This window comes from Hyla sarda, chromosome 4 (genome assembly GCF_029499605.1).
Source record: "Hyla sarda isolate aHylSar1 chromosome 4, aHylSar1.hap1, whole genome shotgun sequence".
Taxonomy (NCBI): Eukaryota; Metazoa; Chordata; class Amphibia; order Anura; family Hylidae; genus Hyla; species Hyla sarda.
The window spans coordinates 390,146,462-390,164,081 of NC_079192.1; the positions used below are offsets into that span (position 1 = coordinate 390,146,462).

Below are 17,620 nucleotides of genomic sequence, written 5' to 3' on the forward strand. Positions count from 1 at the left end.
CGTATGCGAACAACAACATAAGCGAAAATTTGCGTATGCGAAAATCAACATGTGCGAAAATTTGCATATGCGAACATTAACATGAGCAAAAATGCGTATATGTGAAAATTTGCATATGCGAAAAATTTGCATAGGCGAAAATTCGCGCACCAGTCTCGCACAGTAGTAGTAGAGCCTTCTTTACACCACACAAGCTGCAAGCAGAGAGGGATGATCACCGTGATGTGTACTGTGAAAAAAAATAAATAAATAACAATATTCGTAATTACGAATATATAGTGATATATTCGCGACTATTCGCGAATTCGCGAATACGCGATATTCGCGAATAAAATTTGCATTGCGAATATTCAGGAGCAACACAAGTAACCAGTGGTCGTGGCTGCCATCACTAATTTTTTTTTCAAGTACCCCCTGGAGAACTGCTAAGTACCCCTTGGGGTACTTGTACACCAGGTTGAGAACCACTGGACTAGACAGTCTACAGAGGCACCAGATTTGTCATGCAGCCTGAGCCACTGTGATAACTCTAGTACATATGATGATTGTCTAGGTTTGCATTGGCTAGAGGGCACTGTTACACATTCCTGGGGACGTTTGCACTTGTATGATGTCCAATTGCAGATTTTGATGCCTGTTTAACTTTCTTCTTTTTACTTTCTTTTCCTTCCTGTTTTTCTTTCCTCTCCCTTTTTTGTTTCACTCTGTTTTCTTTGTTCTTCTCTCCTTTTTCTTTTTTGTTTCCTTGTTTTTCAGCGTCTGCGTCCCTGTGTCGTCAACATCTGGCTCCATGATGAAAAGCACTGAAGAAATACCATTGTTTAGCACTTTATTACAAGAATCGTTTTTGATGGTCTATATATATATATATATATATATATATATATACACACATCTTTTACATATCATATCTGATTAGTTGATCAGATTCTGAGATTTCATTCATTTCTGACTGCTTATACACAGTTATATTAGCACAATGCACCTTACTGGTATACCTTCTACCATTTAAAGTAGATTACACCATGCACATTGCACTTTATTACCTGTTTGCCTTTTGTCTCACTTTTTTGCACTCACATTAGCACTTTCATTTTAGTTTTATTCCTTATAATTTTTTGTCTCGTCTGCATGTTTTTTCATTTATTGGTATATCTGTTATTATTTTTTTTAATCCATTTAATAAACACAGCTTATAGTATGGGGAAGGTGCTCCTACACGTGATTGCTATGATTGGTACAAGCTTTAGTGCGCTTGCGCACATTTTTTAGTTAGCATTCTCATGTGCGATGCGAATTATGCATTGCGCATGCGCACCTATCCTTGCGATCCGGATTCGTCTGCGCAGGCGTCCGTTATCTAACGTGATGGCCTGAGTGCACGCGCGTCATCGCGTTCACTTGCGCAGCCGAACCCGGAACTCAGTGGAGCCTCTGGTATATGCGCACACCGCACACACAGATTATTATTGGTTACAGGTATGAAGCTCAGTCTTTTTGTTTTAATTGGCCGATGCTCATTATAAATAATATGCCCAGACCCACATTTAGACACTCCCTGATGAAGCTAGATAGTGAAACGGCGTAGGGGTCGTGCGGGTTCAATACATGTGAGTACACCAGCCGGTCCTTTGTATTGTTTGGGACTAAGTATGGTTTTTCTTTCTTTTTCCTTATTGGAGGTCAGGGAACAGCATGGTATATAGGAATGACTGGGTGATTTTATCCCCATCTCCTTTCTTTACCTCTCTCCCCTGGTTGCCAACTATAGTCACACCAATCCTTGGACAGTTGCTGTATCTCCTTTTGTTTGCACTACTTTAAACTCTGTATCTGTATAACCTTTTTCCTTTTATGCATTTATGGCAATGTATTGGGTAATCTAGTTTACAGTATGATATAGTGCAGTGCATATAACATTGTTGTAACCCTTGCACATTTTATCTGATTTCTGCTGATCCTGTTTTAATTATGTTTTAAAATTTGTGTAACTTAATAAAGATTTTCTTGATTCAATATATTAGTACTGTGTTTGGTGATAGGTTTCTATTTTTGTTAAGCACACCAAACCAATTTATTTATTTTGGTTATATTGGCCCGTGTATTTTCAGCTTACTGTTTAACTTTAAAGGGGTTCTCCGGTGCTTACACATCTTATCCCCTATCCAAAGGATAGGGGATAAGATGCCTGATCGCGGGAGTCCCGCAGCTTGGGACGCCCGTGATCATGCACGCGGCACCCCATTCGTAATCAGTCCCCGGAGCGTGTTCGCTCCGGGTCTGATTACGGTCGACCGCATGGCTGGCGGCGTGTGATGTCACGCCTCCGCCCCCGTGTGACGTCACACTCCGCCCCTCAATGCAAGCCTACAGGAGGGGGCATGATAGCTATCACGCCCCCTCCCGTAGGCTTGCATTGAGGGGCGGAGCGTGACGTCACACGGGGGCGGAGGCATGACATCACACGCCGTCGTCCCTGCGGTCGACCGTAATCAGACCCAGAGCGAACACGCTCCGGGGACTGATTCCAAACGGGGTGCCGCGTGCATGATCACCGGACTCCCGCGATCAAGCATCTTACCCACTATCCTTTGGATAGGGGATAAGATGTGTAAGCACCGGAGTACCCCTTTAAGGACCAAGGGTGAATTTGTACGCCCTGGTCCCACTCCTGTGTTATAACGCGGGGTCACAGGCTGACTCCGCATCATAGCCGGGTAGTCCTGGTGGACCCGTGTCAGGACCTGTGTCTAATGCCAGACATCATCGATCACAGTGATGCCTGGCATTAACCCCTTAGACGCGGAGATGGCATAGCATTGAACAGTGTATGCAATCAGAAGATTGAATGTAATAGATAACCACAAACATATGTGGTATTGCCGCGTGTGCAAATGTCCAAACTATAAAAATATTAAGTTAATTAAACCTCACGGTCAATGGAGTATACGTAAGAAAGTCCAAAATTGTGTATTTATGGTAATTTTGTATACCCTAAAAAAGTTTTGCTTCTATACATATTAGCCAAATACTTTAGCATGACAAATAAACACAATTTATGTATGCTTAAACCCTTATGATTAGAACCCTCTGGTGATGTAGGTTTGATTCAGTAGAACTAACCATATGGGCATTTGTGTCAAACGTACTTTGCCCAGTTCCAGCAGTGGCTTTATCCTCTTATTGGCGTACCCGGCAACTTCTCAAGTCATCCTAAAAATGGCTTTGCACATTGTAGGACCATTTGTCAATCAGTGATGTGGCCAGCTGGCCAATCAGGAGGTGAGAGTACCTGGCCAATCAGGAGGTGAGAGTACCTGGCCAATCAGTGGCGGCACTGGCGCTCAAACCTCCTGGAAGTTAGATATTTACACTTAGCAGCTGTACTTCTGCCCTGCTCATAATAAAAGTTCTTATCCTTTTGTTAACATTCCTTGTTCCCATTTATTCTATGACTAGATATGTATATCTTGAATTTTGCCTGTGACCTGACAACTATTTTGTACTACGCTGTTATCTAGGTTTAACCCATTGCTCAACCTGACTCTGCCTCTAGTTTGTCATTTTGTGCTTTACGCTCCTCTTGGTTACTGACTACTGGCCTCTGATTGGTTTACCCTGTGCCTGTACCTGATTTGTCTGACCCTTCTGACCACTCTGACACTCCAACACTAAGTCCAGTTTAGGGACTGTCTAGACTGGATGGTACAAGTAGGTAGGGAGAGTGGTTGGGGTAAGATCTAGGTTGCACTGTTCCATTATAAGGGCACAAATGGGGTTGTCTAGCTGTTTCTTTTTCTGGTTTTGCAAAGTAGTTGTTTTTTTTTACAAAAAGATAGAACTACTCTAGAGTGGCATTGTAGAGCAAGTTTGGATGAAATTAGCTACTTTGCATATTCCTTTTCCCATGGAGCATTGCAACGGCTTGTAAAACTCCATACATCTGTTTGGCAAGCTCTTCCAGGAGACACACTATTCCTCTAGTCCATCTTATTCTGTAATGCAGAGAATTCACTTCTTGTTCTGTAATGCACAAAATGCACAGAGTGGGCTAATAAAATAGTCCATACTCACCTGCCACTGATCTTTTACTGCTCAGGACTTTCTGGTTTTCTCTGGAGGCAAAAAAAATTACCATTTATCTAATCATTGACTAAAGTGGGTCACTACAGTGGCCAATGACTGGCATAACAGCCACATCCTTGTGTAGAGACTTCACCCGGAAGTAGTGAGCAGCGGGAACCTTGTACCACTGGAACAGTGGCAGGTGAGTACTGACTTTTTGATTATAATACCCCAGAAATATCTAAACAAGTCCTTTAAACAGCAGTATTCCAGAAGTTTTTTTTTCTTCAGCCTTTAAAGAGTACCTGTCATCAACAAAAACTTTTAATATGTTGTTCATAATCATTAATGAAGAGAAATTGTAATATATCTTCATTAAAAAATATTAATATTTATAACAGTTTTTACATTTTATACTTTTGGCCTCTAGGGGTCACTCTTCTATGCCTGGTCTGCAAGCAGCATCTTATGCTTTTCATAGTAAGTGTACAGCTTTTAGGACTAATGCTGAAAGGGTTCTGGTCCTTCCACCGGAAGTTCAGTACTCTCAGCTCACAGGCTTGTAGCTCACAGTGAGCTGAGAGTACTGAACTTCCGGTGGAAGGACCAGAACCCTGTCAGCATTAGTCCTAAAAGCTGTACACTTACTATGAAAAGCATAGGAAGCTACCTGCAGACCAGGCATAGAAGAGAGACCCCTAGTGGCCAAAAGTATAAAATGAAAAAACTGGTATAAAAATTAATATTTTTTAATGAAGATATATTACAATATCTCTTCATTAATGATTATGAACAACATATTAAAAGTTTTTTGTTGATGACAGGTACTCTTTAAAATAAATCTGTCATCAATGTCACCTGCACTAACCTGTCAGGGCAGACAGGTAGTGCAGGTGACACTCACGACAACGGTACTTACCTTGTCCTGTTCAGTGCAGTCATTCTCCGGTAATGTTCTCCGGTATCTTCAGCTCCAGGCCTGGTTCGGAGCATGGGCGGAGCTTAGTGACGTTACCGCTGCTGTTCTCTGGTGGGTCCCGGTGCTAGCAGACAGCAGCGATGACGTCACTAAGCTCCTCCCATGCCCCAAGCCGGCCTGGAGCTGAAGATGCCAGAAAAGATTACCGGAGAATGACTGCACGGAACAGGACAAGGTAAGCACCATTGTCATCAGGGTCACCTGCACTACCTGTCTGTAATGGCAGGTTAGTGCAGGTGACATTGATGGCAGATTTTTGCTTTAAACCTATGATGACAAGTTTTAATACAGTGTAATATTCTTCTATTACCTCCGTTCGTCGCTTTGCCCCATTTCCATGCATAGGACCCACACCCAGAAGTGCTGTAGTTCAAGTCTTTTTATTTTACTGTTGTCTCTGACCTTTCCCAACTTTCCATGAGACAATATGTCATAAGTCACCTGGTCTGGGGGGGGGGGGGTGGCAATGCTGCAGTGGGTGGGCGGGATTTACTGAAGTAAACTTACCCATTGCAGCATAGCCACGCCCCCGGAGATCATGTGACTTATGACATATTGTCTCAGGCCACATAGAATGCTGGAAAAGGTCAGAGACAAAAGTAAAATAAAAAGACTTACACTACAGCACTTCTGGGTGCAGCTCCTGTGCATGAAAACGGGATAAAGCGGTGCATGGAGGTAATAGAAGTGTATTACACGGTATTGTAAGTTGTCATCATGGGCTCAAAGGCTAATGAAAAAAATCCTGGCATACCCCTTTAGGGTAGGGTCACACGGAAAGGATCTGCAGCGTATTTTATGCTGCGGATCCGCCGATGACCTGACCCTAAATTGTGCCTCCAGCTGTTCTGCCCTGTGTGCTGCTCGCAGCTGCAATGCACCGCTCCAAGCAGCCACACGGGCCTGCGAGTCACCGTGCGTACTCGTAGTGTACTCACAGACATCGTGGAGCGGCCGCGATGCCTGAGTACACTGCGCATGCGAGCGATGACTCGCAAGTCCCTGTGTGGCTGCTCGGAGTGGCTCATTGCAGCTGCGAGCAGCACACAGGGGGGAACAGCTGGAGGCACAATTTAGGGTGAGGTCATCGGCGGATCCGCAGCATAAAATATGCTGTGGATCCCTTCCGTGTGACCCTACCCTTAAAATGCAGATGTATTTAATCCAGTCCAACAAAACAAGCCGAAAACTATGATCACACTCATTTAGATGCCAAAGGAAAAAAATCTGTTAAACCTAATGTGAACAATGCCTTAAAAAGCTGTGAAAATGGTGTTCTTCTCTGACCTGCACAAAGGGTTAAGAAGCTGTATACTGCAGAATCCTTCCTTTGCTGCTCCAGTGAGCGACTTGCGCTAGAGAGAGAAGAATAAAGCTGATGATTCAAACTTCTAAATGAAAAAAGGGTGGGGTGAAATTCAGTATAGTCCTGGGAGCCCTGGAGCAGTCAATGCACTTGTAGATTATAGGTGAGCGTCTGAAACAGAAAACGTATTAAGGATATTGATCCTCCCATCTATGTCTCATCATTTCCCCCTCCCTTTTCTTTACAACCTCTTCATGACACCCGCTGTGCTACATTGGAAAATAATGTTGCAGGGCTGTCATTACCCAGTTGTGCTAGTCCTTCTGCAGGAACATAACCATTACTACCACAAGTGGTGCGGAGAGAGACGTGTGCGTGCACTGCTACTGGGGCGGCCTATTCCTTATTTTTTTTTCGTTTTTTTTTCTACGTGCTATCGATAAAAAATACATTTCAATAATGTTCCTCAGCTTTCGGGGATAGTGTAGAACGATTCAGTGAGCAGATGGATTATGCCAGCAGCCTGTACTCAGGGCCACCAGCGGCATAAATATGGAGCAAATCTCGAATCCTTTAGTGGAAAATGCAATCATAACTACATTTCTATTTTTTTGGGTCCTTTATGTTAGGTAACAGATGCAGCAGAGATGTGTTTGTCGTTTGGCACAGCTCGCCATGATATCACCATGTGCCCTACATGTAAAATATAGTCAGGATATCAGCCATTTCTAAGTTAGGTCATGTTTAAATGGTGGAAAATTTGCGGAATGTTTGTCCAGAAAACACAGGCGGACATTCTGCAAAGAGTGGGCATCGTCAGGAAATGCCAGCATTAGGATCGCTCGGAAATGCGCTTTCTCCATAGACGGCAATGCATTTCCGAGCGGATTCTGCTGCAACGGAATTTCTGAGCAGAGTTTTTCCGGAGGATTCCGCTTAGAAATTCTGTTATGTGAACAAGGCTTTAGGGGAAAGGTGGGTGACAACAAAGAAGGCTGCCATTGTAGTCAGAGTTGTTTAGAAACTGTAAGGTCCCATTTACGCTACGGAATCTCCACCCAGCAGTGAAGTCCGTACGGAATGCGCCAAAAGATAAACATTGACATGGCAGAAATTCTGCAATTTACAGCGGAGATTCTGCAGACAAGCGGTGCCAGCAAAACATCCGAAAAAAACTGTGTCCCTGTACCCGAATGTGACCCGGCAGTGATTGGCTCAGGCGTGCGTACACCTTCTGCTACAGGGACACAGTTTTCTTCTTTACAGCGAGACACAGTTATTAACATTCCCGCCCCCTCTCTCGTGGGGATGGGGGCACAGTTTCTCCACACATCTCCCAGCTTGTCTCTCACCCGCCTGAGCCGCACATCTAACATCTGCCTGCTAGCTGTGTGAGATGTGCGTGCGGGCAGGAGGAAGGTTGTAAAAGTGCCAAGAAACTGTGTCCCTGTAGCCGAGGGTGTGTGAAGGGTGTGTGCACGCCTCAGCCAGTCACTGCCCAGGTCACATTCCGCTACAGGGACACTGTTTTCTTCATTACACCGGCGCTAGGACCGCTCGGAAATGTGCCATCTCCATAGACAGCAATGCCTTTTTTGAGCAGATTTCGTGGAAAGAATGGACATGTTGATTCTTTCGGCAGATGATGGAATTGGAATTTTCGCAGCAGATGTTTCCGCTTTGAAAATTCTGCCATGTGTATGGTGTAGCAGAATCCTATTGAAAAAAAAATGGGACTCTGCTGCAACCCAATTTCCACGAGATTGTGCTCGTAAATTCTGGGGGGGTGAACAAGGCCTTAGTGTGCACAGTCATGCAATGATAAGGTACATATGTAGCCACTACCACACACATTGTTGCATGCTACTCTGTTTCCAAGCCCTCTATGCCACGTGTGCCACAAAAGTACATTCAGGAGCACTCCTGTCTATGACTAGACTAATCGCTATAATACTGTGCAGGGCCATATTCAAATGTGTGCTGCTTCCTTCTATGTCACCAGCTTCATGATAAAATCTTTGAATTTTATTAGCACAACATTAAAAAAAATAGTGTAGAAAAAGCAATACCGAAAACACACAGCGAAACGTCAATGGGTTTTGGTATATTGCTGAACCATAACATTTACTCCGGTGCAGGTCTGTCCATTGGTGGGCTGCGTTTTAGTTTCTTGCTCAATAGTTGGCTGGGGGCAATGGTAGCTGTACTCGTGTAGCTCTGAAGCCCCTTCATTATGATGATGGGGGAGGTCAGTGGGGGTAGGAACAAGCAATATACGATGACTTTCTATAGTGGGAAACCCGTTTAAAGTGGTACTCCGCCCCCAAACATCTTATCCCCTATCCAAAGATAGACTGACTTGCATTGGGGGGCGTGGCTGTGACATTACGAGCGGGCGTGACCATAACCTCACGAGCCTCCGCCCCACAATGCCAGTCATCCGGCATGGAGTGAAGTTCGCTCCGTGCACTGGATGTCTGGGGTGCTGAAGCAGAGATTGCGGTGGTCCCCAGCGGCGGGATCCCCGCAATCCGACATCTTATCCCCTTTGGACAAGGGATAAGATATCTAGGGGTGGAGTACCCCTTTAACCTATTAGAATTTTACCCTAATGGAAAGCGATGTCATCCACTACTTAAGTCAAAGCCTTGGTAGTACTTGGGGATCCTTTGGTAATGTGTTGAGCCTACCCACAGAGGTGTAACTATAGGGGGTGCAGAGGTGGAAGTCACACTGGTGCCATGGTGCCTAAGTTGGCCCAAAAGCACCTCTGCCCCATAAGAGAGCAGTATTATAATTGCCACATGGGTCCTGTTGCAGATTTTGCATCTGGGCCCAGAAGCTACAAGTTACACCTCTGCCTACACCACCCCTGTCAGCAGTAACAGAGAGCAAAAAATGCATAAAATATTATAGCCTCATGCCAAATGGAAAACCCAGCTCTGCTACATCTGTAAGTCATCGTCTTGACTATACATTGTATTCAGAAAAAGAATACACAGGCAAGTTCTTCCTCCTGTAGATCAGATATTAAAGAGGTTATCCAGGAATAGAAAAAACAGAGCTGATTTCTTCAAAAACAGCACGACACCTGTCCTCAGGTTATGTGTGGTATTACCACTTGTCTCCATTCACTTCAGTGCAATACCACACACAACCTGAGGACAAGTGTGGTGCTGTTTTTAAAATTAATCAGCTCTGCTTTTCTATTCTTGGATAACCCCTTTAACTTGTGACAACTTGGGCTCCCGGCTATACCAGGCTGACGTCATACTGGGCATTATAATATTAGTTTTGATCTGAACCAGAATCTTGGTTGTAGACAATGTCATCGAATAGAGTTTTCATCAGGCTGAAAAGCTGTTAGTAAAACATCTGATTCAACAAATACACAAAGCTCCTCTCATGCATATAAATACTAACTCAAATAGCTTTAACCGGGTGCAAATACTCAGAAATGGAGTCTAATGGAAGACACACAATTCCGGAGAAGGTAGAAAGTCAAGATGAGCCGGAGTCTATATCCGCTCTGGTGCCGTGTAGCAAGTTAGGGCAACGTTAACTAAAGAGTACGGTATTATCTTCCATAATGCCTCTCTAAGTAATAGCAACTAGTATGCTTTATTTATATATCATTTATATTTCATAAGGCAATAGACATTGAGGTTGGTGTACTAGAGGTACAAAAAACAGTTGATCAGCAACACTGCAGGCGACACAGCACCACACATACATACATTTCTGACTATGTCCATGCACAAGTCTATATATACTGTATGTACTGTATAAATACACACGAATGTCATAATGTCCATAAACATGTATGAATCATCATTTCCTTATACACATGTATTTGAATATGCACGTCCATGTATAAACATTGAAATATGTCAATATACATTTCGGAATATGTCAACATATCCTTTTACAAGTAGAAATTATGGATCATTTCATATATGTATGTGTGGTGTCGGGTGAGGGTAATGTGCAATTAACCTTTTCGTGACGCCAGGGTGAGGTTAACTTATACACCATCTGAGGTTGAGCCAGCTTCTCCTGGGCCAGGCACGGGGCAATAAGTACTCAGATGCAAGATTTTGGAAAAATCTGACTTTACTGTGGCAGTATAGATGGTAAAATCAGTTACAGCTCAGATCGGTATAAAGAGAGGTGCAGGGTGAACCTTGGAAGCTTATCGGCTTGCGGGGACTGTGCTGTGTATGACTGACTTGCTGCATGGCAACATATGCTTGACTTTAGTGACTGTATGACTAACTTGACTGACTTGACTTGAATCCCTGGGACTTTAGTGCTTACTGCTAAGCTTGACATTTACCTGGATAAACTGTACCTCAGGATAAACTCTCCTCTCCTGAACTTATCTCTGACTCCTACCACACAACATAAGGGGAATATTTGGAGCATTCCCATTGGGCAGATAAGTCACATGGTTCACCTCATGCATACTCCCCTAACAACAAGGTCTCTAAGAACAGGGATTAAAGCAACAGGTGTACAATAAATGACAATACACTAACCATAGCATAACATTAGTAGATATTGAGTCCTGAGTAGCGTGGGCCCAGACGGACACTGAAGGAAACATCTGCCACACAGGACGGGCAGAATGTTATATTCTGTACTGGGTCACCATATATGTGTATCTTTGGATATTTATTCATATATTGCGGGAGATTAGCTCTGTAAAACCAGTAAAATAGCAACAAAATATCAGTCAGAGACAGGGACACAGAAGTTACGTAACAAAACAAATACAGCCTTTAAACTTAGGCATAAACAGATACAAAATAAATCCAGCTTGTTATACAAAATTTGTTTCCTCTATAGATATGGCTTACTATCAGCCATTCATGAAACAGTCACCCAAATTGTGTTACTCAAGGTGAATGTCTCCTTTTTGAGTCCCTACAGGACTCTAACTCATATCTATCACCCCCCACCCCCACACCGGCAGAGTTCACACATCCTGTTTCTTGCTGCTTTTTTTCAGTTTTTGCTGCGATTTTCCCCAAATAATGACAAAAATTGATATATTGTACTGCACACACACACCCGAAGCGAGAGGATTCACGGAAATACAGTACAGAACCCACATTTTTGTGCATTTGGAAACCAAAATGGAGCCTATCCCATGCCTTCCACATCGGCAAAATAAGGTAAGCGCAAAACGTACACACAAGAACAAGAACCTCTACTTTATTCTCTAATAATCACCTATGCTGCACTATAAAGATAAAATAAAATCTGAAATGCTTCTTTAAGGGGTTAAGCAATGACGTACAGGTAAGCTACTTCCAATAGGTGCACTTGAGACCTAGGAGAGAGTTACTTGGCATACTTTTTTTTCCAAGGCACATCGCCTGCTCTATAAGACTTTTATAATTTAAAGGGGTACTCCGGTGGGAAAAAAAAATTTATCAACTGGTGCCAGAAAGTTAAACAGATATGTAAATTATTTCTGTAAAAAAAAAAATCTTAATCCTTTCAGTACTTATTAGCTGCTGAATACTACAGTACAGTGAAAATGCTTTTCTTTGTGGGACACAGAGCTCTCTGCTGACATCCTGACCATTGTGCTCTCTGCTGACATCTCTGTCCATTTTAGGAACTGTCCAGAGCAGGAGAAAATCCCCAAAGAAAACAGATGCTGCTCTGGACAGTTCCTAAAATGGACAGAGATGTCAGCAGAGAGCACGGTGGTCATGATGTCAGCAGAGAGCACTGTGTTCCAAAAAGAAAATAATTTCCTCGGTAGTACTGGAAGGATTAAGATTTTTTAATAGAAGTAATTTACAAATCTGTTTAACTTTCTGGAACCAGTTGATTTAAAAAGAAAACGTTTTCCACCGGAGTACCCCTTTAAACTTGTTTCCCCCAATATCGGAGTAAGGGGGGGAGGGGGGTTGTTGCGCAGGTGCCTGTTCATAGAATATAAACCACTTGGTGCAAATAAATGCATTATCTATAGGCTGGAAAGTGCAATGTCCTTTCCTAGAGCCACATTGCAGAGCAATAATTGCAGCAGATGCTTCTGCTTGTTAATGTGTGGATGTGTTTTACTATTACAGGAAATGAAAAATTAATAACATTTATATGCCATTTAAGCGACAACAAAATCTATAATTACAACATTGCCCAGGTCAGATTTTTCCAAATGCCACTTGTTTTACAGAAATAATGTCGGTTCTAACTTGTTTAGTCTAAAAGGGAATTACGCATTTAACCCTCTCTGAGTGATGACCGTACAAAGCCATGCTAAACAGATAGCAAATGTTGCACATAGAAGAATATGTCCCCCAAAAAAACTAAAAAAATAAATTAAAAAAAGTTGGAATTAAATGTAAAAAATTATATAAATAAATACATTTGAAAATAAATGTAAAAAAAATAAATAAATAAATTCAGAAGTAAATGTAAAAAATTAAATAAATAAAAAAAAAATTTAGATTTAAATGTAAAAAAAAAAAAAAAAAAAAAAAAAAAAACATTTTTCCATTTCTAAAGTTTGTGTCTGGTTGACAGCTGATATGGTGACATTTCGGTTCAGGCCACTATGCAAAATAAAGTTGCACACGAATGGGGAAAAAAAAGTCACAGGCGACCTTTTGACTATCTAAAAAAAATCTCTGTCACTGTCAGAATTTTTGCAATAGCTGCAAGAACACAATGACATATCCCCCCCGAACCACACGTGACCATTACCTCCTATGCAGTGGTCTTCAATCTGCGGACCTCCAGATGCTGCAAAACTACAACTCCCAGCATGCCCGGACAGCCAACGGCTGTCCGGGCATGCTGGGAGTTGTAGTTTTGCAACATCTGGAGGTCCGCAGGTTGAAGACCACTATTGGGTTCAAAATCTTTATTTTTTTAGATTTTGCACCTATAAATTGGGTGCATCTTATACGCCGGTGCGTCCTATAGGGCGAAAAATACGGTAATTTACTGTGTTTGCTATATAAAGTCATGCAAAATGTAGTCTAAGTCTTAAAGCAAATGTCCACCCTTAAAGGGGTACTCTGGAGGAAAAAGAAAAGTTTACAAATCAACCGGTGCCAGAAAGTTATACAGATTTGTAAATTGTTTCTATTTAAAAAATCTTAGTCCTTCCAGTACTTATCAGCTGCTTTATACTCCAGAGGAAGTTGTGTAGTTTATTTCCAGTCTGACCACAGTGCTCTCTGCTGACACCTCTGTATGTATAAGGAACTGTCCAGACCAAGAGAGGTTTGCTATGGAGATTTGCTCAAGCTCGGAACAGTTCCTGAGACGGACAGAGATGGCAGCAGAGAGCACTGTGGTCAGACTGGAAAGAACTGCACAACTTCCTCTGTAGTATACAGCAGCTGATAAGTACTGGAAGGATTAAGATTTTCAAATAGAAGTAATTTACAAATCTGTTTAACTTATTGGCACCATTTGATATGAAAACATTTGTTTTCCACCGGAGTACCCCTTCAAGTGACTGCTTGTTGGTCCAACTATTCTGCCCTACCATAAGTCCTAGGGGGATCTGAGTACTAGGAGTACTGTTAGGACCAAGGAAAAACAATGCCTGTTCTGAATTCTAGCACAGTGTTTTCCAACCAATGAGCTGCCAGCTATTGCAAAACTCCAACTCCAAGCATGCGCGGACAGCCAAATGCTGTCCGTGTATGCTGGGCATTGTAGTTATGAAACCGCAAGAGTAGAAGCAAATCCCCATAGCAAACCTCTCCTGCTCTGGACATTTCCTGACATGGACAGAGGTGTCAGCAGGGAGCACTTTGGTCAGACTGGAATGAACTACACAACTTCCTGTGAAGCATACAGCAGCTGATAAGTACTGGAAGGATTAAAATGTTCAAATAGAAGAAATTTCCAAATCTGTTTAACTTTCTGGCACCAGTTGGTTTGAAAACATTTTTACCTCTTTAAATGATATTTATTTTAATTTCTATATTTAATTCTGCACTCATTTTGGCCTTTTTTTCTAATATGGAGCTCCGCGTTCTACAGTATGGACCAGTGGTCTCCAAACGGTGGACCTCCAGATATCGCAAAACTACAACTCCCAGCATGCCCGGACAGCCGTTGGCTCTCCGGGCATGCTGGGAGTTGTAGTTTTGGGATATCTGGAGGTCCACAGTTTGGAGACCAGTGATATGGACAATGGGCAGGAATTTACCAAGGTCTTTCCACCACGTTTTGTGAAGCAAAAAATGGTTGCAAACTTTTGTTTCGTACAAAACTGTACAAGTATTCTCCATTTTTTTATACTGGTTCTGTCACTTTGCTATGTAGGTGGATCTTACAGAAGGGGCGTGGCCTCTCACTAATCAGCACATTTACTATAATTTATGCTAGTAATTGATATAGATGTCTATGTATGCATCATAGCTTGCACACTACATTCGCTGAGCCGGTGTTTTACACCTGGCCCAGCCAGCCAGTGTACTGTGCAGGAGCAGGGACTCCTTTCTTTGACAGGAGTTCCTGCTCCAGTACATACTTTGCATGGGTAATTGCAGGGAAATCGGAATGGGAATCCGAAATGAATCCAACAAATTAACTAAATCTGACCCAAAACGAATCTTGAAAGGTTCACTCACCAAAACTGATGCCACTGATGGTGACTATTTTAGTTGTTCAATCCCAACACACATCACCCAAAGGATTTGAGGTACATGAATACTTAAAGTTGTACTCCACCCCTAGACATCTTATCCCCTATGCAAATGAAAGGAGATAAGATATCAGATTGGGCGGGTGGTGCCTCTGGGACCCCCACGATCTCTGGTATGGCACCCCAGTCATCCAATGCACAGAACGAATTCCACTCTGTACCGGATGACCGGCAACCGGAGCCATCACATCCTCTCCATTCATGTCTATGGGAGGAGGTGTGATGGCTATGCACTACACCCCCTCCCGTAGACATGAATGGATGGGGTGTGGTGTGATGTCACGAACATGGAAGCTCCAAGCTTCCATTTTCAGAACGCTGTGGCGTGAACCCAGAAATCACAGGGGTCCCAGCGACTGAACCCCCTGCGATCAGACATCTTATCCTCTATCCTTTGGATAGGGGATAAGATGTCTAGGGGCAGAGTACAACTTTAATTACCAAGCCTCATAGATCTTCCCATGAATAAAAAATTGGTTGTTGTCACTTTTCCATTGTTACAAAAAAGAGAAAGAACTCAAACAGAGAGCAATTGCTACTGATAAATATGCAACATTTTATTTATATATCCAAAAGGTTAAAAAAATGTCACACATTTGTGACTAAATGCAATAATGATAAAACACCGGATGTGTATATATAAAGCAATACAAAATGAGATGTATCAGATACAGCCCAAAACACGTAGGTGGATCAGGTACAGCAATAGTTGTAATCACAATGGATATATATATAGTGAGGTCAGGAAATGATATAATATGGCTCTTATTCAACAAGAAGTGAACAGGGGTCAAAAAAAGGCCTCAGTGTATTGTATGTGAAGGCTGCCTGCTCTATCACATAACTAGTAGTATGAATGAGCCCAAAGTAAGTAATTAATAAATCAGTGATCCTCACTTACCCATAATGGATACCTGTAGCCACCGTCCCAACGTACGTTTCGTCACCCGACTTTCTCAAGGGAGACCATTTTGGAGTTTGGAGACCATTGTATAATGGTCTCCAATCTGTTCTCTCCCAGCTGTTGCAAAACTACAACTCTCAACATGCACTGACTGTCCATGCATGCTGGGAGTTGTAGTTCAGCAACATGTGGCCCTTCAGATGTTGCCGAACTACAACTCCCAGCATGCCTGGACAGTCAGTGCATGTTGAGAGTTGTAGTTTTGCAACAGCTGGAAGAGCCCAGATTGGAGACCATTATACAATGGTCTCCAAACTGGGGCCCTCCAGATGTTGCAAAACTACAACTCCCAGCATGCCCTTCAGCTGTCTGGGTATGCTGGGAGTTGTAGTTTTTCAACAACTGGAGACACACTAATTCAGTGTTTCCTAACCTGTGTGCCTCCAGCTGTTGCAAAACTATAACTCCCAGCATGCACTAACAGACCATGAATGCTGGGAGTTGTGGTTTTGCAACAGCTGGTGCCCCCCCCCCCCCCCCCCCCCCGTGGGCGAGGGTTTTACAGTGGACTTCTCGCTGCAAGTTTGAGATGCAGCAAATTTTGCGCTGGGAAACTCGCTGTAATCCCCCGCCCGTGTGACTGTACCCTAAAAACACTACACTACCACAAAATAAAATAAAAAGTTAAAAACGCTGCATATACACATACCCCTACACAGTACCCCCCCAATAAGAACATCCGGTTCACCACTGTTTCCAAAGAAGAGCCTCCAGCTGTTGCAAAACAGCAACTCCCAGTATTGCCGGACAGCCATTGACTGTCCAGGCATGCTGGGAGTTTAGCAACAGCTGGAGGCACCCTGTTTGGGAATCACTGGCATAGAATACCCCTATGTCCACCCCTATGCAAATCCCTAATATAGTCCTCAAATGCGCATGGCGCTCTCACTTTGGAGCCCACAGTTTAGGACCACATATGGGGTATCGCCGTACTCGGGAGAAATTGCGTTACAAGGTTTGGGGGGCTATTTCTCCTTTAACCCTTTATGAAAAGGAAATGTTGGGGTCTACACCAGAATGTTAGTGTAAAAAAATAAAAATTTTTACACTAACATGCTGGTGTTGCCCCATACTTTACGTTTTCACAAGAGGTAAAAGGGAAAAAGCCCCCCAAAATTTGTAACGCAATTTCTCCTGAGTACGGAGATACCCCATATGTGGGCACAAAGTGCTCTGGGGGCGCACAACAAGGCCCAGAAGGGAGAGTGCACATGTACATTTGAGGTGATTTGCACAGGGGTGGCTGATTGTTACAGCGGTTTTGACAAACGCAAAAAAAAAAAAAACACATGTGACCCCATTTTGGAAACTACACCCCTCACGGAATGTAATACGGGGTGCAATCAGAATTTACCCCCCTCACTGGTGTCTGACAGATCTTGGAACAGTGGTCCTTGAAAATGAAAAATTTTGTACAGTCCACTGTTCCAAAGATCTGTCAGACACCAGTGGGGGGTAAATGCTCACTGTACCCCTTGTTATGCTCCTCAAGGGGTCTAGTTTCCAAAATGGTATGCCATGTGTTTCTTTTTTTCTGTCCTGGCACCATATGGGCTTCCTAAATGCGACATGCCCCCCCGAGAAAAATTTGCTCTCAAAAAGCCAAATATGACTCCTTCC

General features: G+C 43.0%; 1 protein-coding gene across 1 annotated transcript in view; it reads left to right on the forward strand.

Annotated features, from left to right (window-relative positions):
- The first annotated feature begins 932 nt into the window (after positions 1-932).
- Positions 933-17,620, forward strand: part of LOC130267383 (START domain-containing protein 10-like) — a 217,534-nt gene continuing 200,846 nt past the window's right edge. The window contains exons 1-2 of the mRNA XM_056517048.1: positions 933-1,479; positions 11,362-11,527. Of these exons, the coding sequence (XP_056373023.1) occupies positions 1,442-1,479; positions 11,362-11,527 (204 nt within the window). The 5' untranslated portion in view covers positions 933-1,441. The remainder of the gene's footprint in view (positions 1,480-11,361; positions 11,528-17,620) is intronic.